The sequence below is a fragment of the Copadichromis virginalis genome, linkage group LG5 (assembly GCF_057382275.1).
Source record: "Copadichromis virginalis isolate Kocher_CV1m ecotype Utaka linkage group LG5, C_Virginalis_male_GT1.1, whole genome shotgun sequence".
Lineage (NCBI taxonomy): Eukaryota > Metazoa > Chordata > Actinopteri > Cichliformes > Cichlidae > Copadichromis > Copadichromis virginalis.
This window is the reverse complement of record NC_140622.1, coordinates 38,033,583-38,051,761: the sequence shown is the minus strand read 5'-3', so window position 1 is coordinate 38,051,761 and position 18,179 is coordinate 38,033,583. Positions and strand designations below refer to the sequence as shown.

The following is an 18,179-nucleotide window of genomic DNA, read 5'->3' as shown; positions in this document are numbered from 1 at the left end:
GTTTTTATCAGTTTTCAGCGTTATTTTGTTAGCGTTTTTATCGTTAACTCCGTTTTCCTGGGTCTTTTCACGTGTGTTATAAATAAATCTTCTATTTTTCAGTACCAGTACTAGTTTTATTTTGTTGTATTTTTCCGCGACACCTTAAAGGCCGGTCCGTGAAAATATTGTTGGGCATAAACCGGTCCGTGGCGCAAAAAAGGTTGGGGACCGCTGATCTATATGTTCTACATGCTCGGTTACAGCCCATTTTAATGAATACTAGAAAAATTTGCATTTCCTGCGAAAATGCAGTGTGGATGCTTTAAGCTGAAGCTGTCTGCAAAAACTAGCTGAAAAAGCTGAAAAGTTGCAGAAATTGTAAAAACTTTGCAGAAGCAAAAGAAGTTTGCTAAAATGTAATAACTTAGCAGAACTGCAATATCTTAGAGGAAACATAATACTTGGCAGAAATACAATAGCATAGCAGAACTTAGCAGAAATATTGTGATTTACCAGAGACACTGTGATGAACTATGAATATTGTAATTTTAAATTAATACTATGTTTTAGCACAAATACTATAATTTGACAGAAATACTATCATTTGGCAGAAATACTATGTTTCAGCACAAATACTCTGGTTTAGCACAAATATTATAACATAGCATAAATACAATTATATAGCAGAAATGCTATATTTAGAAAGAAAAATATAATATAGTAGAAATAGTATGATTTAGCAGAAATACTGTGATTGAGCAGAAGTACTAAGATGTAGTAAAAGTACTTTGATTTAACAGAAATACAATTATAGAGGAGTAATACTTTAAAATGGGAGAAATATTGATACACACACACATACACAGAGCCTAAAGGGAAGAGTATTTGTGCCATGGAGTGTTAAGAATGTGAGGTCCATATTAGAAAAGCTGGTAAAATCATAACAGTTTGCAGAATTGTAATAAATGATGAATATGAATTACTGGTCTGTGACAGTGTATTAATTTGTAGGGAAAAAAACATGTTGACCAAGGTGGAATCGAACCCACGATCTTTGGCTTGCAGACCCGACCAACTGCGCCACTGGGAAAGAGAGGAGCCGTCTTGAAAAACAGGGTGATGAGGAGTCAGAATTAGATCGCGGTGAGAGGCGAAAAACGCCGTTTTTTGGAGTTACAAAACGTTGTGTAACTCAAAAACTAGGTGGACTAGAGGCATATTTCTTGTGCTGGGTGAATCAGCGGACTTTGGTGTACTTTGACTGCGATTTTCATTGCTCTTTGTACAACCGTCGCTGAGATATGACGAGAGAGGAAACGGAAGACCTCAGACATGATTGGCTGGCTGGGAAGCCGTGCAGGCCCTGATATGTGATATGTGTCTGAGTTCGCACAGAGGATTGGCTGCCTGGCAGAAATATATAGAAATAGTATGATTAAGCATAAATACTACATTTAGCAGAAATACTATATTAAGCACAAATCCTATAAAAAGCAGAAATAGTATATTAAGCACAAATCCTATAAAAAGCAGAAATACTATATTAAGCACAAATCCTATTAAAAGCAGAAATAGTATATTAAGCACAAATCTTATAAAATAGCAGAAATAGTTTGATTTAGCACAATAGTAATAAGTTAAACAGAAAAATTGGAAAAGCAAAATGGACAGCTGAAAAAATGCTGAACATGCTGAGAGTCCCTCAAATATACTTGTTAAATGAAAAAAATCAGCAAAAAAAAAATATAACAGCCACACAATCAGAAATATGTACACAGAAGGAAACACACATGCACAGAGAGACACACACACAAGATCCAATTCAGTCAACCAGTCTAAATATATTGAATTTGAATCTTAGAATGAGATCATCCCATTAAAAGCCTTTCTCTCTCTCTCTCTCTCACACACACACACACACACACACACACACACACACACACACACACACACACACACACACACGGAGAGAGAAGTAAGTTTCTAGGTCAGCCTGGGAGCTGCTGAATTTGAATCCACCAATCAGAGTGGCTGTTTACGTTTTCCCGCCAAAACAGGTGCATCTGTTTACACAGGCAGCACAGAGAGGCACAGGATTATTGCAGTCTATTTCTCATAGTGACGACTCCCCTCAAACAAATGACCATAATTTCCTAACCGTAGGGGCTAGAGCGGTCATTCTTACACCGTTTTGTTCAGAAGAGATGGGGGAATCTTCCAGTGTTAACAATTTATCATTAAAATATGAATTATTAAAGATATTTGACTTGTAATGCACCATAACTGAGTAGAGTGAAGCAAAAACTGCCTTGACTTGCCCTCAAACAACGCTTTGTAACTCGAAATCTATTTGGAGCATTGATATCATTCTTTCACCGTAAGAGACAGCAGGCTTTGGTGAACAGTCATGGAAATTTTCAGGTCTCTGTGGAAATCCAACAAAAAGTTATGACGAGAGAAAAAAGTGGTTCATTTCCAGAGTTTGAAATCTGAAGAAATCTGTGCGACGGACGAATTTCCTACCCTCAAACAAGTCCAACTCATTTCAGAACGGTAATAGGTGAGAAAGAAATTCTTGAATTGTGAGCGTCAGGAGTGTCTGAAGATATACCGGGACAAGCCTCATGTCTTAAAGTCGCTTCGTTAAGGAGATATGACGATTCAAATATGCCTCTCATTACAGAAATCCAGCGATGATTTTGAACAAGCTCTCCATTGACTTTCTATGCAGAGTTTTGAGAGTTTGTGTTGGTCTGAGGAGATTTGCCAAAATTCTATAAATCCCACAACAATGATAGTGACATTTCCTGAAAGCCAGCAAAAATACCTACGTTTTGATGTATAATTTGTGGAAGTTGAGTGAAAATTGAGCAAGTAGCAAACAGTTGTTCGGACATGAAGAGAAGACTGCAAAAGCTTCAGTGGCACACTGGAAGCCAAGAGCATAGCAACCATAACAACGCATGTATTTTGTGAAAAATCACAATTGTGCAACTCAAAACTTTAAGAGGCATAAAAGTAAAACGGTAAAAGATTTGAAAAAGCTGAATCACACATGAATAGCCCAATAATTTGTGAACATTTTAAAGTTTGAATGCTTGTTCTACGTGAAAATATGAGGAAGTAGTTAAGTTTCAGAAACAAGCAAATTTTAGCAGAATTGCAGAAGTTTCCCATTCATTTCAATGGGACAAATTAAGCTTAATATTTTAAAAAGTATAATAGTGAAAAATACCAAAAGACATAGCACACATTAGCAGAAATAGCAGAATAGTTTAAAATTTGAACGGTGAAAATCGGCTGAAAATTGCGGAAGTAGTTAAGTGCCAAAAAGTGTACGGAAGTCCCAAGAGGAACTCAATAGTGTGGATGCTTAAAGCATCCACACAATTAGTGATAAAAATACCACCTGCACAAATAAAACCTGAAATAGTTCAGTGACACAACATCCTGACTGCAATAAATCTTTTACGCACTGATAACAGAAAACCTTGCTCTCTTCCACACTCAGTCCATCAGGCCTTGCAGAGCTACATCTTCATTTTCAGACTTTCAGACTTCATCATTTATTCCTCCTGCCTGCGAGAGGGATGGCCTCATCTCTGGTAGCTGCAGGACCAAGATCGAGGCATCACCAGCTCCCAGAAGCTATTCTGTTGAGAAAAAGGAAAAGAATTGGGCCAAATATACATGCCTCACTTCTCCTCCTTCTCCTTCTAGTAACTTTAATCATTTTATTAAATTATTAGTAGATTTAACATCCATTTCTCTCAAGTTACAATCTCATTGTGCAGAGAACTTCTATTTGTAGACAGATGTTATCTGTGTTAAGCTATTGTGTGTGTGAATTATTCCACTGGCTTTAGAGGATTCCTCCTCTGGGGATACACGGACATACAGTTGTTCCTAGTGTGGTAAGCACTGAGCCCATCTGTCGAGCAAATCCTTTACATCTCTGACTTCATCAGACTCTTGGTGTCGGAAGGCAACTTTTAAAGTGTTAAAAACATGTCACACTTTTATTCACATCTGCTGCTCAACACACGTGAATCTGCAGCACGGGATTACGTGTACACGTGTTTACACAAATGCATGTAGTCTGCAGGACGGTAATGAATATATGAATCACTGTGGATGAGAACAGAAGTCAAGATAATGAATGAGTGGAAGAGGCTGTTTGTTACCACTCTCATTTTGCTGCTGACGTCTGTGTGACATCCAGCAGTAGTTGCGTAATGTGCTTGTGTACATGAGTTTTTTCATTCTCGCCTGAAGTTTGTTCACCCGTTGACCTATTTTCCATTTAGGGGTCATCTAAAGCAGGGGTCAAAGTCAGTCTAATGACATCTACAAAAAAATAACTTGGTGTTTAATTTGAAACCCACAACTTTAAATCAGAATAGATCTGCACAAACCTTCACTACTCGTGCAGTTTGGGATAAAACTGTTTTCATGCCTTCAAACTCAATAAGAAGTCTCTCAGAGGTGAATTCTCCTAGCATGAGTACACATTTCTTCATAATTCTTCTGCAAAAAGAGGTCACTCATCTCTTTTTCTGTCAATTTTTATGGTTTTTAGCAAAATTTGTGCTTCTGTATCCAGAGAAGTAAAGTAAGATAACTGACTGAAAGCATCTTTTGTGACCCACATTTGATGCTATAAAATGTACTTGTGTATGGCTTCTTTCTGAAGAGCTGGCTGATTGTATTTTGAGATTGTGCGTAAGCCCAGTAAGACATTGTGGGAAAATGGCTTTTTTAGGATTGCTTTCTATGTGATTCTATTAAATGATATGAAGAAACTATTTATAGAGGAGAGGAGAAAAGGCATTTTCTACATATAAAGGAAAAACTTTACAAACAGAGATCTCGGTCAAACGTGGGAGTACGTACTCCTGTCCGTGGGCAGTATATCTGGGCGTACCACTCCTGGCAGTACAGGCACACCTGCACACCCTGACCGATGAAGAGACACACCCACATGATGATGTTGCAGACAGGGCTCTGTCGCTTGTCGGTCATGGTGAAGTTGAATGCCACTAAGAGAAGATGGGAAAGGGGATTTGTTAATGGGCTTTCGGTTCTTTCTTTGTATCTGTTATTGAGAGAGCAGGAGGTCGATAAAGGGACAAGGACACGCAGAGAGAAGAAACCAAAACATTGAGTGAGAGTCCTATAAAAACAGACTTTTTACAGTGTTTTTGTGAATAATTGAAGAATTTAACTCGAAAGTTTGAAGGCACACTCTTCAAAGCAAAAGCCGTTTACATATTTTTAACAAGCTATGGATAGGCATCTCAAACACAGTGCTTTTATCAGCGGTAATAATGTAGACATGAAAAATGTGTCTGTGTTTTTCTCCCTTTAAAAGGCTTTTAGGCAAATGAATGAATTTCTGTAGCTGGGTCAGCACACAAGTTACTTATGCTGCGCTAACAACTGTCCCATGAATAATAAACACACCCCTCACCTCCAAAGACGGCAAAGAGCAAGAACATGACTGGGTAGAAGAAGCCGAACCCCATGGCCAAAGCATACTCGTGAACGACGGCAGAGACTATGAAAACCGAGAGCATGGCAGCAGTTCGGAATTTCCTATTTGACAGCTGCAGGGATTGGAGAGTGAACAGAAAGAGGATTTGGCTAAAAGTTCAGGGGTCAGACTGACTTAACAACAGTTAAATTGCCACACACATGCTGGTTTATAAACAGAGACGAAACCAACAGAGTTATGGGATTTGTTTTGTTCAATATACATGTGTTAGTCTGCAGTATTAGTACTCTGCTCACCCAAAGAAAGTCCCTGTAGCCATAGTAATACAGCCAGTCATGAACCACTATGTTCCAGGTACGGTAATAGTTAGCAAAAGACGTAGAGTTCCACCAGTCCTGAAAAAACAACAGAGGATGAGTCACTCATCAGAATAAAAACATCAAGAAAAAGGGCTGAATAGGAGTGAATGTTTATTATTGATCATCTATTTCTACTGATGAGAGATTCGCTATTATTAAAACATCTTAGTGTATACCAAACCCTACAACTAAGGATTTGTAAATGGGTCTTGGAGGTGAAAGCAATGCAGTTCTGCACAGTGCATCAAGTTCCTGGGTGGGTATACTGGTTTAATCTTCATCAGTTTAAACAGACACCTCGGTGCAATCTCTGATTGTGTGCGACACCTTTCTATAAAAGCTGCACGTAAATTTCAGATGTGAGAAAAACAAAGCCAATGCATGCATTCTTTTCAATGACCAGCAGGAGGCGACCCAAGTGTTTGCAAACTGACTATAAAAAATGTGACTTCTTAAACACAATCTAACGGTTATATTGTTTGATTTAATACACCATGCTGCTCATTCTGTCATTTATAGTCGGATTTAGAGTTGTTGACAAAAGAGGGTATGCTTTAGGGTGTGGCTTCCTTGTGAGTCATGTGCAGTGTACTCAGTGTCTAAGTCAGACTTGTCATTACCAGTTATAAAATAACAAGATAGGAAAAGTCCAAAATGCTCAACCCAAGGATTCAAAACAGCACTTCACTATCTAATGGGTGTTGGCACAGTGGCATGGCCATCATTTATATACAGTCTATGCACGTTTGTCCCAACTGTTTCAGCTGACAAGCAGTGTCATTTGAACATTATTAAACCAATAAACTGCCATCACAGACATGCATCTAGGGCAGATAAGAGGTTTAAAGGTTAAGAACAATTTGTAGCCACATTGTAAATTAGGTGAATCAACTCCTGTAATTAACATAAAATACACACACTAGAATCTTTTCAAGATTATTTAGCATTTTTAAAACAAAAATGAAATTTGCAAAACACTGTCTCGCTGTCTTACATCCATTTTTTGCACAAACCTACAAAAAGCCCCATGGCTAACCTTAGAGTATGATTATGACGAAAATACATAAGAGTGAAGAAAAGTCTCACTCACAACCACACAGACGTTTTCTGGTAAAATCCTGCCCCACATTCCCCCAAGTGCCTTGGTATCTTTTATAGCTAAATTCATTCAAACTCTCAGGCGTACTTAGAGTGCCATAAGCGAATAAGATTTGTGGAAGTGAAAGTGGCCAACCACTATAAGCAAGTATTTTCAGCTCTTGCTCAAGAGCTATATAAATCAACAGGATTCAGCGATGGAAAAGTAAAACTGTTTGGGGACCAGCAGGTCACCCTGCTGCCATTTCACTTGTCATTAATCAGAATTTGCTTGTCTGTAAAAGTAAGCATTTCAGAAAATAATGAGTCTACAGCACAGAAACAGGAAATGACCACTGGACCAATTAAAGTGTCCACAAAAATCAGCCGCACACCTTATAGAACATTCTGTCAGCAAAACGCAGGAGCTCCCCGAAGAGGTTGAGCCAGCAGTGCAGGAAGGCAAAGAAACACAGCAGGAGGAGCATTATTCCTGCAACACACACACACACAGACGGAGAGAATTGCATGGAGCGATTTTATTTTGGGCATTGCCCCCAGTTTTCTCAGAGGAATTGTAACTTGGCACAGATGCTATTGCACTAACTCGCTCTTCACTCAAAGGGAGTCATAAACATTTCAGCCTTTGATTACTTGTATCAGATTCATGTTAGCATCTTTCATCTTATCACTGTCTTAACGACACTCTGGAGTCCTTTCCTACATTGCAGGCTTAGTAAAATATTAACCAGTGCAGACTCACACGCATGAGAGATAATGGATGTTATAAACATAAATGATGTCACAATCAGAGTCAGAGATGAACTTTAACCTGCACACAGCTTCTTTCTAACGCTGTAAGTGGGGAAAAAAGGGAGGAAAAAAGGCCACGTTGAGTTTGTGTGTGTACAGCTGAGGACTCTTTGAATAAGAGGACATACCTGGTAATATAGAGTGAAAAATAGCCAAAACCATTGTTCGTTTACTGAAAGGCACGTTGGTCTGGGTTCTAAAGACCGGCATGCAGAGACGCACCAGGATAAAGTAGCCGTAGAACAGGCACCCCAAAATCTGCAAAGGGAACATCAAAGAGGTTCAAGAACATCCCATAAAAGAGGAAATGAAACGGAGAACACACACGAGAATCAGAAGTACAAATGTGGAAATGGCTTAGCGATAACTGCGATCAGGGATATATTATTACTTCAGATTATTTCAGTATACAGAAGTAAAACTTCTTTTTAGGTCAGCAGACACTACCAAGTCTTTTGTTAGATATTCAAAGCAAAAGGGCTGAATTATAAATAGGAAAGCAACATTTTATCTCACCATGCCAAGAGTAATGCCAACATAGTTCCATCGTATGTGGCGATTTCTGCAACAAACGGACATTTCATAAATTTCAGATGCAAGATTATTCTTAATGTGTGCTCTGTTCTCAAATTTTTATCAGTTTTCATGTTGCCTGAATTTGTCTCTAGTGTCGCAGTCCAGATTAGGGATTCCACAATGCATCTAATCTCAGATCAACATGACTGCTTGTAACTGCATCTTGTTGTTTTTCAGCCGTCGTTAGATTTATGTTTGTAGCTGCTGAGCTATAGAATCTGAGAGATGGGATTTGATGCTGTAATGAATAAAAAAGAAAGTCACTGCTGGCTTTGTGAGTTTGTGTCACATGACAGAACCTCCAGTTTTAATGAAAACTGGACATAGATATTTTTGATAATTACTAGAACAGAAGAGCATAAATAACCAGCCAAAATGAGGGGTTAATATATCCTACCGAGGGTATGATTCCCTGTAAATGAGCGTTGGACAGAAGAGGAAGTACAAATAGCTGGAAAATGTTGGGAATCTGTGATTTTCTCCTGAAAAGACAAAGACAACGCTGTTAGTGTGGCCATCATGTTTGTGTCCAAAACCTTTAAGTTATTTTAAAAGTGGCTTCACATTAAAGTCTTGTTGAGTCATTCATTATTCATTTAATTTCACAGCTTCACTGTGCCTTTAATGCAAGAACCTGTAAACAAGTGGCCATCTTTAAAAATTAAACAACACTCGGGTTGTCGCTGAATCATTAAGCCATTATACCAAATTATCTGCCTTAAAGACTCATCAGTTTTACTAAATGGTTTGCTGTAGTTTGTTCCAGCTAGTGTGGCGTCCTTTAAACACTTGTATTACAGCCCTGCTCTATAAAAAATGTATTTAACGGACCTTCTGTGTGAAGAAATGATCTTAACTTCCATTTCGATTTTATGTCAGTTTTACTACTTAAGTCAGGACTACAGTTTTCTCCAGGGGGCATTTGTTTTAAGTATTCATGTTTTTGCTCTTGGTCTCCCCTCATGTTTCATATTTTTATCTCCCACTAACAGACCTGTACAAGAGCATCTCTAGCTGCAGATTCATTGTTAGTTTTAAAGTTATTACATAGGTAACCTGCAGAGTTCTGCTTAAGTCATTTTTCCCCCTTGTTTCCGGGAGTGTCACTGTGAGTAATGATAGCGCCCGGAGAGAAAATACACCGGACTTCAATACAATACCTTCCTTTGGAGCATTCTTCATGATAACAGGAGCCGTTTCTCTTAAGAACGAGTAGGTTTTCATCAGGAATCGAATCTGGAGAAAATGGATACAGTTATTACGTGAAGGGAGACAGTGTATCAGTATTAGCTGCTTCTACTGTAGATGTTTATCTTCACTCCAAGAACTGACAAGCTGCCCGAAATGAAACATCCAGATACTCACATCTCTTTTTTTCTTTTTTGTTTCTCTTTTGTTGTTGACTCATGATTTATGTGCACTCCCATCAAACATGAAGCAGTGCAGCATGGTGGGGCAGAGAGCAGCACAGTTGCAGAACTTGGCTTAATTTGTCATAAACTGCAGTTCAGAGATGATGCACAATCAATCTGCGTAGAGCAGGGAGCATCATAAAGCAGCAGTGAACCGCATTTTGGGGCAATTCAGGGAGTTTGAATATTTAATTTCTGCATCAAACTCAGCAGTTTTAAAATGCCATGAACATCATGTAAATACAAAAAAGACTGATTGGACTCAGTCAGATGAGGATCATGGCCGGGTTTCCCAGAAGCATCTAAGCACCGAGATTATCTCACTCCATCAAACAGAGCTAAAATGATTTTAGTGCTAAGACTGATTTTGGAGGCCGGGGCCGATGTGATAAAGAGGATGAGGAGGTATTAGTGTATGGGTTTGTGATGTTCAAATGCTGGCTGCAGTGAGATCTGCTGCCAGAGATGCTTTCTCCTTTGGTGACTTTCCAGTTGGAAAGCTCCCATCTCTGGCTAGCAGGCTATCTTTATCACAATGTTCCAGCTGAGGGCAGTGAATTACTGCTTCTACAATTTGGATTACCTATGACTGCCAGTGAATATGTGTGTAATGTTATCTATGATACAGTGTGTTTCTAGCACAGGTCATTACCAATAATCTTTTTTTTTCTGTTGCATTTAAACACAAAGTAGCTCTTTACACTGAATATGCAGTAAATGAAAAAAATGAGCGGCTGCACATGTGACAGACTCACCTGTTCCAGTATCACAATAAACCGCGATGCAGGTGGCAACTGGTGGTGCACAACAACATAGATGGGGAAGACTCCAAGTATGCAGGTCTGTATGAGATACAGGATCAGCCCCATCCCCAGAGACAGCCCCATCTTGGAGGGGACTTTGTGGTACAAAGAGCCCCAAAACAGCAAGGTGTAATAGGGAACGCTGAGGGTGTAAGAAAACATGATGGCCCAGGCTACAGTGACCGTCCCCAGCTTCCCAAAGGCGTAGAACAGCAGGTCAAACTCCAACACTAACCTGGGATTGAAAACCAACAAATAAAGAAATAAAGAACAAAACACAAATCATATTCATTATTTATTATGTATTGGAAACCACTTTGATTGTATTCAAACACAGCTGGGTTTTCTTTTCATTGCTCGAATCGTGAACGCCATTGAATATTTTTCCTCTGACATTCTTTCATCCAAAAGGCCCCTCCAGTGATGATATTAATAGATTTTAAACACACACTTACAGCTGTGTCTTTTTTTTTAAAGAACAGTGTCACAAGTGTGATAGTATTATTTGTGTACCATTATTTAGCGCATGTAAATAAAAATTCACTGTTAACTGAAGCTGAATGGATCAAATCATTTGCACACAGCAGAGTTGCCCACTGGCACTACCTCAAATGAGGAACATTTGCAACTGCAAACAAAAACCAAATCATTACGACACTGCCCAAAGCAAGAGAAGAAATACTCAGAGGAGTTGATTCGTTATCTTTCTGCTACCAGATGAGCAGAGGGGCAAGGAAGGCGGGAGATAAGAGAACAGGAAGTCTTGGATTAATTGAGTTTCTGTTATATTTGGTTCAGGGTTAAAGAGTTTGACACATGGCAGTACCACACACACACACACACACACACATCCACGTGTCCCACTGACCTGCCCTGATCGATGTAGTCAACAGCCAGAGTGCTCAAAAAGAAAATGATGAGAACAGCTATGAACATGTGGTAAATGGTCCGGATGTGGCTGATCTCGAACAGTTCGCTGAGAAAGAAGAGGAAAGACACAAATAAATACACAACAAAATCAATAAAATGGCCCCATGTTTGATAAATCTGTGCGAACTCTGCTGTGAATATTGTAAAGGTTTACAAAAACGTGCTAGTCCCATCTAAGTTTGCAGTTTGATTGGGTGCGCCTTGCTAGCTCTGGGTTGGACTCCCTTTTGTGTCGCCGATTCATGAAGGTACCGGGGACGTTCCTCAGAGATTTAAGGCCATATTGAAGCGACAGCATCAGACTTATCTGATGCATGAGGTAAATCTCATGTTCCATCACAAACCAAAGGTGCTCTCGGATTGAGATGGCATGTGACTGTGCAGGACATTTGAGTACAGATGGCTCATGTTTATGCTGCTGGAAGCAGCCATCAGTAGACGAGTAGACAGTCATAAAGGGATGGAGAGGGTCAGTAATGATGCGTAGGTAGGCTGTCACATTTAAATGATGGCCACTTGGTACTAAGGGGCCCAAGGTGTGCCAAAATTATACCCCCCATCATCAAAGCATCACCAGCCTGACCCATAGACACAAACGGGATGAATACATTCTTCATGTCGTTTACACCAAATTCTGACCATCTGAATATAGCAGCATATATTTAAACTTTAGATTTAGGCAACGTTTTTTCAGTCTCCATTGTTCAGTCTGTATGTCCGGTATGATCAGGAGCCCAAGTGAACTTTCTGCTCCTGTAAGCCCATCTGCTTTTTTGACCCATTCTCTGTGAACCATCGAGATGTGTGTGGGAAAATCCCAGTAAGTCAACAGCTTCATTCAGACCAGCCTGTCTGGCATAAACAACCATGCCACGTTAAAAGTCACCTAAATCATTTTTTTTCTCATTCTTGTGTTCACTTTGAACTTCAGCAGGTCACCTTGTCCATATCTACATGCCTAAATGTGCATTTGATGCGCTGATCAAATAAATCCATTAACGAGCAGTTGAATAACCTAATAAAATGCATAAACCATGCATATATCCAATTAAATTAGAATTTTCTATTTGAAAACTATGTACACTGACAATCTGTAGATGTTAAACCCAACTCTGATTTAATTTGGGTGTTTTCACATCTTTTATACTCACTCCAGCAGTGACGCCCTGGCCATAAACACTTTGCCATCATCCATTCTCTGAGATCTGACACAAAGCATAAACAGAAAAACAGTCACACACTTCAGTGATTAGCATAAAAAAATACGGTGACCAACAGACCAATTTGTGTCTCATTCTTACCTGGATGAGCTTATATTTTTTGTCTTTCCATTTACTGTTGATTGGGTGTTGGAGAGGGACTGGACGGACTCCGTCAGAACTCTGTCTAGAATTTCATTGAGCTGATCCTGGACCTGCTCCATGACTTTTATTTTGATCTTCTACAAGAGGAAAAAATCATTTCTTTCAAATCACGTTTCAGTAACTGTGTTGCCTTTGTAAACCACTTTCCTACTTTCATCCACCGTTTAAAGAAACAGTGATGAAATACCTCAGTACATCGTTCCCACTGCCTCGCATCTTCTTCCACCACCTTATCATGATTGCCAGCTGCAGAGAGAAGAACAGATGTTTCTCACATCGTTCGCTAAACTTTTAAATATACTGAATATATCTTTCACCTAAAACTGTGTAAAAATAGACAGAACTGAAAGATCAGCTTACAGTATAAAACAGTATTTTGTCCATACCAGAGCTTGAGTTGTCAGATGACTGTCGGGGCTTGATCTTCCGATTATACACCCTGCTATCGGCCTCCTTGGTCGTCATGGCTACCCTCACGACTGGAGGTTAGTCTGTTTTCAATGAATGCACGTGCTGTCGTACTGATGCCTGTCAAAGTGAGTGATGTAATGCTTTTATTTATTCCATGTGTATAGCTCATGCCGAAATCTTCTAGGTGAATTGTGGTGAGTATAACTGTAACGCATTTATGTTAAACTAAAATAAGCTGTGTGCATTAATATATCATTCTTTGCAAACTTGTGACGCGCCAAATGTTGTAAATGCTTTGTGGAGAACAGCCTATAAACAGTAAGCAACTTTTACTGGTATAGTTTTGCACATTAGTAAGACACACATGAATGTTTAAGTTTAAATCCTTCATTTAGAATTAGTGTTATGATGGGTATATGTTATTATTTTGTGTTTTCACTTTGAATGTTGTGGATGTGTGATGTTTCCAGTGTCTGTGTGGCTAAGAAGCGTTAAAGGTAAAGACCTCAGGAGCAGTTTTTCAACTGGAAGTATTTCTATATCGGTAAACTGCAAGTAGAAGAGGGAATTACCTTGTCATAGTTCACGAAAGACTGAATTCACAGCAATAAATGCAAAATTAAAATAAGACTCACTATTAACCTCCTAGGACCTGGCGTCCACATATGTGGACATCACATTTTTGGGTTATTTAGACCAAAATACTCAATTTTGCTCTACAAGGGCCTGATATCCACTTACGAGGACGTTATACTGCTACTGTTGTATCAAAATTTTAAACGAATATCCTCATATGTGGCTCTTATTTTTCTTAAAAACAAAAATAAGGTAAGGTAATAAGGTGGTTTACATTCATCGGGCCCCAATGTGACCAAGTATCAAAGAGAAATTAAAAATGCATGCCGTGGAAGAGTTCGGGTCTTAGGAGGTTAAAGTTTATATTCGATACAACGCATATTTTTATTTTAGTGGAGAAAAAACTGTTTCCATTAAGTAAGAGAGTTTAATGAGTCTAGCTGCCAGTACTTTACTGTTTACCTGTGTGTTTCAGCCTACCAGCAGCAGTGCAGCAGCTGCCACAATTGCCACGAGATTCAACCTGGCTTTAGCTTTTTGTTAAAGTTTAATAACGTGAGAGGATCTTCCACGATAAATTGAAAAATTACATCAGGTCACTGGCTCGTTGCTGGCTGGTTGCCTCATGTCAGAGATTATTATCATTCCTGATGAGCCTCAGTGCCGGTGTAGTGAAACCAATCGTGTGAATCCAAAACTGAAAAAGTGAACTGCTTGTCCGGATAAAGGCACCTGTAAGCTCGGGGTTGTGGAACAGTGGTTACCCACAGTGGTTTTCCACAACAAGCCACAAGTCACTGCAGTTCAAGCTAAACAATCTAAACAAATGATAAAGATCCGCGTCTCCACTGCAGGTTATAAGAGATAAGCTACAGCAGAGAGGTTGCATTGTGGGGTAAAAAACAGTCATTGACCTCATTAGTGACCCATACATTCTGGTCATTCCTCCATTAAACAGATACGCGTCAAAAAGAAATTCAGATTAGACGCTGTGCAGCTGCGGACACAGTCATATGGGGTTTTTAAAGCAAATCATCCTTATTGTAACAACTCTAAGATTATTAATGAGTCTATGTCATGTTTAAGAAAATATTTATTGGCTTGACCTCTTTTCTACTTGAGCCCGAGCAGCTGTTACTTTCCTTTTGATTTGTTGTATTGATGAACTTTGTCTCCCTTTGTCAAAATGCTAAACTGATGCTTCACTTAATTTCATGAGCAGCCAGTACTAATAGATTTTCAGCAAAATCTATGATCTGTTACGAAAACATTACTCATAGAAGCTGTTTTAAAAATCATATTTGGGTTCATGACCTACTTTTACCTACATGAAAAACTGCCTGTGTGGTTAGAGGTACATGCATCGGTTTAATAGCCCATTCACAGAAGAACCCTTGAACTCAATAACTCAGTTCTGCCATCATTATATAAAATTTATATCCAGCACGATGCTTCAAGACCTCTGATCTTCTTTAATGTTCAGTGTTGGCTACAACACTCATGTCGAGCGTTTCCTACTAATTTAAAAATTGCCCACAGCAGAAACTGCAGATTTATCATTCGTTTAAATAATACAAGTGTCAAATGTCAGACATCACTGTGTCGGGTAGATGTGACATGATCTATAAATATGCATTAGATGTGTACTCACAGTGTTTTAAGTTCAGGTCCACTCAGCAGTGCACAGGATGGAGCCTCTGTTTCAGTCAGTTTCCACTGACACTGACTGTTAAGTATAATGCAAGTCTTATGATCTGTGTCCCCTCCTGATGCACTTTACCCTCATGGCTCCTGGCCCAGGGAATCCATTGCCCAATCAAACTTTACCTCCTTGGCTGGACTCATGAGGTCATGCACAACACTGGACTGTGCCCTAATGTCTCACTTATCCAAGGTACTTAATACAAATTTCATTCATATCATGTATTTTGTGCACTACGTTAAAGGTATATAATCTGGGTCAAACTTCAAACCAAAATAGTAAATATCACAGGTCTATTTAGCATCTACAAATATGTTCTTATTTGGAAAAGCGTGTTGCTTATTGTTAAAGCACAGCTGTGTGTGGAAACAATGTTTCCACTTTAGAGTAGATAATGAATGAACTGGGCAAAAGTGTGTGTGTTTCAGGAGTAACTGGTGAACTTGAGAGAATTGTACATTGTGGAAATAAATATTTGTTCAAAGCTCAAAACATTTCCAGAGGAATGCTGTCTGTCTGTCCATCCAGTCATCCATGTCAGAGTCGCGGTGTATAACCTGAGGGCTGTCAGTTTGTTGCTGGTGAATTCAAACCCAGGACACAAAGATATATGTACTGTATTAATGTATTTGTCCATTTATATGAAATGTATTTCTCAGTTTAACATATTGATACATGTACAAAATTACTTTCTGGTACGAAGCACAGCAGGAGTAAAGAAAAACAAACTCTTTATAAATACTATTTTCAAATAAATACATACAAGGTTAGAATGATTTATTTTGATTTAAAACAATCCCCCCAAACTTTGTGCTCGTTCAACTTGATGTGAAACTGTTAAATTGAAAACGTGTTCTCGAACAAACTGTACGGTTTGTTTGGTGTCCTCGTTTCAAAAATCAAAATATTGAACTTTGACAGCGCTACGATTACACTAGATAAATATAGTTTGAACAAAATGGCAGAAAATCATTATAACATAACATCATTATAATGTACATTTTTAATAATAATTTAATAAGCTCACATTTTACAAGACTTTATTGAGGGGTCAAGGTAATGTTAATTCCAGTATTTTGCTGGGGATTTGTTGTGAGGTCCCACTGACCTCACTGGTGCAGCTGTTTTTAAAGCTGCTTTATCTCTCCTGCTTCTCTCCTGGGCTGCGAGCTGCAGAGGTTACTGACGTTATAATGTTTTATTTGGCTTTTACAAATAACATTAAAGAAGAATAATGACAAGAGCGTGTGGTAATCCTCTGTGCACAGCATCATATTTATTGAAAGGTGAGTTCATGAAATAACAGCGCTGTTTCTCAGCAGCTACAGAAGAGAGTAGTTCATGCACTAAATCACACGCCATAAACAAACAAAACAACACACTGTTGTACAAATAAACACAGACACTTCGCCTCTGTCTTTTTTTAACCGCTCGGCCATTCCTGCAGTCCTCTTTCTGCATGTTCAGGATACAGTATCACAATTCTTTGATCTTGTCGGAATATTTTTTTTAGATTTGTTACAATTACTTTAAGACAAACAGAACAATTGTTTTTTAAAAATAAAATAAACGCAGACACTCCCAGTTTGATGAGCAACCACAGTGCAGGAGGCTGTTTTCAGCGACAGCGTGCTGACGAGAAAGGCCATTTATGTTCAGCTCGCGGTTTCTATAGGTTATGTAAACACACACAACTTCAAAAGTTCAGTGGCCTTTTATTACCTTTTAAAAAGACAGATGATGAAAAAAATACTCAGATTTAAAGGGCAATTAAAGGGATGTAATAATAATTAGAATGCTACACACATTTCACTCAACCTCAGTCCTGTAATAATAATTATCTGTTACAAGTAACATCTTTGTGTTAAAGAGGGACAACCGTAAAAAATATAGTAGTATAGTAATTAAATACTTTATGGTGCCAGTTAGTTAAAATTAGGATATTAAAAGACATCCATAAGCTGGGTTAATTGGTGACCTAATTGTCTAAAGGTGTGGATGTGAGCCCGTCTCTGTGTGTTGACTGGTAACCTTAGCACCACACCCCACCCGCCTGACCCATTAAAGCATAAGCAGGTTAGGTAATGGTACTAAACCATATCACGTAGATAAATCCTTATGTTTTTCATCATATACTGAATATGAAAGGAGGACATAGCTGCAGAGTCTGAAAAGTGAAGCCGGAGTGGATCAAACCTGCAGTCTGTCTGACTCCTCAGGGTTCAATAAAATGTCACATTATGTAGAGGTCTATACACTCTGATGTGAAAGCGACCCTCAGTTCCCTCCCTCCATTACCTCAGTAAACACTTTCCTGATAACTCTTATTGATAACTCTTAACTCTCACACTTCAGTTCTTATCAAATACGATATGTTGTTCATTTTATCAATTATAGTTCTGATTAGAATCAAAAAGAAAGAGAAAGCTGGGGATACTTTAGAGCAGGGGCATCAACTCTTGAAACCAGACTACGAGCAAAAACACAGAGAAGGCCAACAAGCTCAGTTCAAGACTTCATGGCAGAACTTTACAAACCACTGGGTGATGTGGTGACTATGTCCATCTTTTATATACAGTCTATGTTTGTTATAACATTGTAGAAAAACACTATTACAGGGTGAAGTAGACGTATCTGAGCAACCACACAGCACAGGAAGTGTGCTGTGTGTGCTTCCTTC

General features: G+C 38.9%; 1 protein-coding gene across 1 annotated transcript; it reads right to left on the bottom strand.

Annotated features, from left to right (window-relative positions):
• Window positions 1-2,942: 2,942 nt before the first annotated feature.
• On the bottom strand, window positions 2,943-15,532 carry soat2 (sterol O-acyltransferase 2). Its single transcript, XM_085457687.1, has 16 exons — window positions 15,449-15,532; window positions 13,197-13,338; window positions 12,998-13,056; window positions 12,748-12,887; window positions 12,598-12,651; window positions 11,385-11,492; window positions 10,469-10,751; window positions 9,462-9,537; window positions 8,699-8,783; window positions 8,242-8,287; window positions 7,854-7,983; window positions 7,308-7,405; window positions 5,773-5,871; window positions 5,453-5,588; window positions 4,876-5,021; window positions 2,943-3,635 (listed from the first exon to the last, which is right to left on the bottom strand). The coding sequence occupies exons 2-16, from the start codon at window positions 13,273-13,275 to the stop codon at window positions 3,579-3,581; spliced, it is 1,596 nt and encodes a 531-aa protein (XP_085313813.1). The 5' UTR covers window positions 13,276-13,338; window positions 15,449-15,532; the 3' UTR covers window positions 2,943-3,578.
• Between the last annotated feature and the right edge of the window lie 2,647 nt (window positions 15,533-18,179).

Excerpts from the sequence above, each read along its gene's own strand:
- soat2 (XM_085457687.1), bottom strand. The coding sequence starts at position 13,275 with ATGACGACCAAGGAGGCCGATAGCAGGGTGTATAATCGGAAGATCAAG. Across the intron at positions 12,888-12,997 it reads AGTGGGAACGATGTACTGAG|AAGATCAAAATAAAAGTCAT; the intron begins GTATTTCATCAC and ends TTCCTCTTGTAG. Across the intron at positions 8,288-8,698 it reads TACAGGGAATCATACCCTCG|AAATCGCCACATACGATGGA; the intron begins GTAGGATATATT and ends CGTTTGTTGCAG.